Raw genomic sequence first — 1,621 nt, 5'->3', positions numbered from 1 at the left:
TCGGAAGAAATAAATGTTAAATAAGGATCACACTATTCATGTAATCTCTTTCAAAAAGTTGGTCATCATGGGTCTTAATTCTGATCCGGCCTCCTAATCGCTTCTGGATCTTTAATTATTAGTATTTACAAAATAAATTTTGAGGTTGGAGGAAGACTTATGCTTGGACCAAGGGTTTACTCTACTCGTCAAACTCTTAGGTAACCTAACAGCAAGTTTTATATTAGCACAGCTCCACTAAGACCTGAAAAGTTCCTTCTTATTTATATTCAGCTAAGCATTAAAAACATAACAAAACACCAAACCTAAGCCAAAGTGCAGGCCTTGAATTTTTAAACACAACTTAATACAAACGCAAAATGAACATTCCCAGGAAAGAGAAAGGAAAAATAGAATTTTATGACCTTGAAATATATATCATTTTACTGGGAATTAGTCCTTTACAAATATTTTTCTATAGTTAAGATTTTTTAAAGAACGTATTTTTAAGTTTCAGTTTCATCATCAGATTCTCTTAAGACATTAGGGGTCACCATTGGAAGTGTGGCCTTATGGGAAGAATGTAAGTCTGGAAAACTGCCTACTTCACCAGAAAAATGAAGGATTTTTTTCTTTTTTTAAATCTGGAATGCATTGTAAGAATGATATGTTTACTTTTAATGTGCATTTTTAAAAGCTCGCATTACACCAATCTGTTTGTGAAATTTAGTAACGCACACAGTCAAGACCCAATTGCTCATTTTGTGGCATTAGAATCAGTGGTATCTGTCCAGGACAGAGATCCATTTGTATGTATTTGTGGTGTCTACGTCTGCAAAATCAACACAAATATTTTCACATAAACTCTGTTAGAAATAGCCTAACTCGTTTCAAGGGAAGAGAGAATTTAGGGCAGAAAAAATTGTGTCTCAATAGCGGTTCTTTGCCTTTTTCAAATTTTCTATTAATTTCTTTCTACTCCCACAGATGGCAATGAAAAAACCACCGATGGTTTCAATGAGCACAAGCTCAAGGCCGCTTTCTACTAGAGGACCTGTGCTCCCGTTAACTCATTATCACTTGTATTGGTTAGTTTTTCATGAACACCCCGAGGAAGACAGGCTGAATCCCACCACTGCACACCGAGAGGAGCAATGTGGCCCTGAAGACTTTCAAATGACATCCCTGGAAAACACAGGCAGCGGGAGCAAACGCAAACCCTTCCGTTGGGGAACGGGGCGTGAAAACTCGGGTTGACGGCAGGGACGTGGGAGAGTCTCCTTCGCTTCAGAGGAGCGGGACGTGCCCCAGCGAGGTAAGAGAGGCTCGGCTTGCAAACGCTGCCTGCGCTCCCCGACTCCCCACCCCGACGCATCCTCCAGGCCCCTGGCAGGGGGCTGCTTCGCTCCCGTTTCCCTCGGGAAAGCCCCCCCTCCGGGCTTCGCCCGCAGCGGGGAGCGATCTTACCGGCGCAGGAGTGCAGCGGCTTTGGCCGGACCAGGAGGGACGGGCAGACGGAGTAGAGGGAAAGTTTCTCGAAGTAATCGCAGGTCTCCTTGGAGAGGATCTCGTCGATCATGAAGGTCTTGTAGCGCCTCCTGCCTGCCTTGGAGCGGCCGGGCTGGCAGTGCATGGCGGGGCC

General features: G+C 44.3%; 1 protein-coding gene across 1 annotated transcript in view; it reads right to left on the bottom strand.

The window, feature by feature from the left end:
* BARX2 (BARX homeobox 2) overlaps positions 1 to 1,615 on the bottom strand; it is a 35,246-nt gene extending 33,631 nt beyond the window's left edge. Inside the window, exon 1 of the mRNA XM_009582017.1 lies at positions 1,447 to 1,615. Coding sequence (XP_009580312.1) covers positions 1,447 to 1,612 — 166 coding nt within the window. The 5' untranslated portion in view covers positions 1,613 to 1,615. The remainder of the gene's footprint in view (positions 1 to 1,446) is intronic.
* Between the last annotated feature and the right edge of the window lie 6 nt (positions 1,616 to 1,621).

Source organism: Fulmarus glacialis, unplaced genomic scaffold, assembly GCF_000690835.1.
Source record: "Fulmarus glacialis isolate BGI_N327 unplaced genomic scaffold, ASM69083v1 scaffold17677, whole genome shotgun sequence".
In the NCBI taxonomy this organism is placed as follows: domain Eukaryota; kingdom Metazoa; phylum Chordata; class Aves; order Procellariiformes; family Procellariidae; genus Fulmarus; species Fulmarus glacialis.
This window is presented reverse-complemented; position numbering and strand designations above follow the sequence as displayed.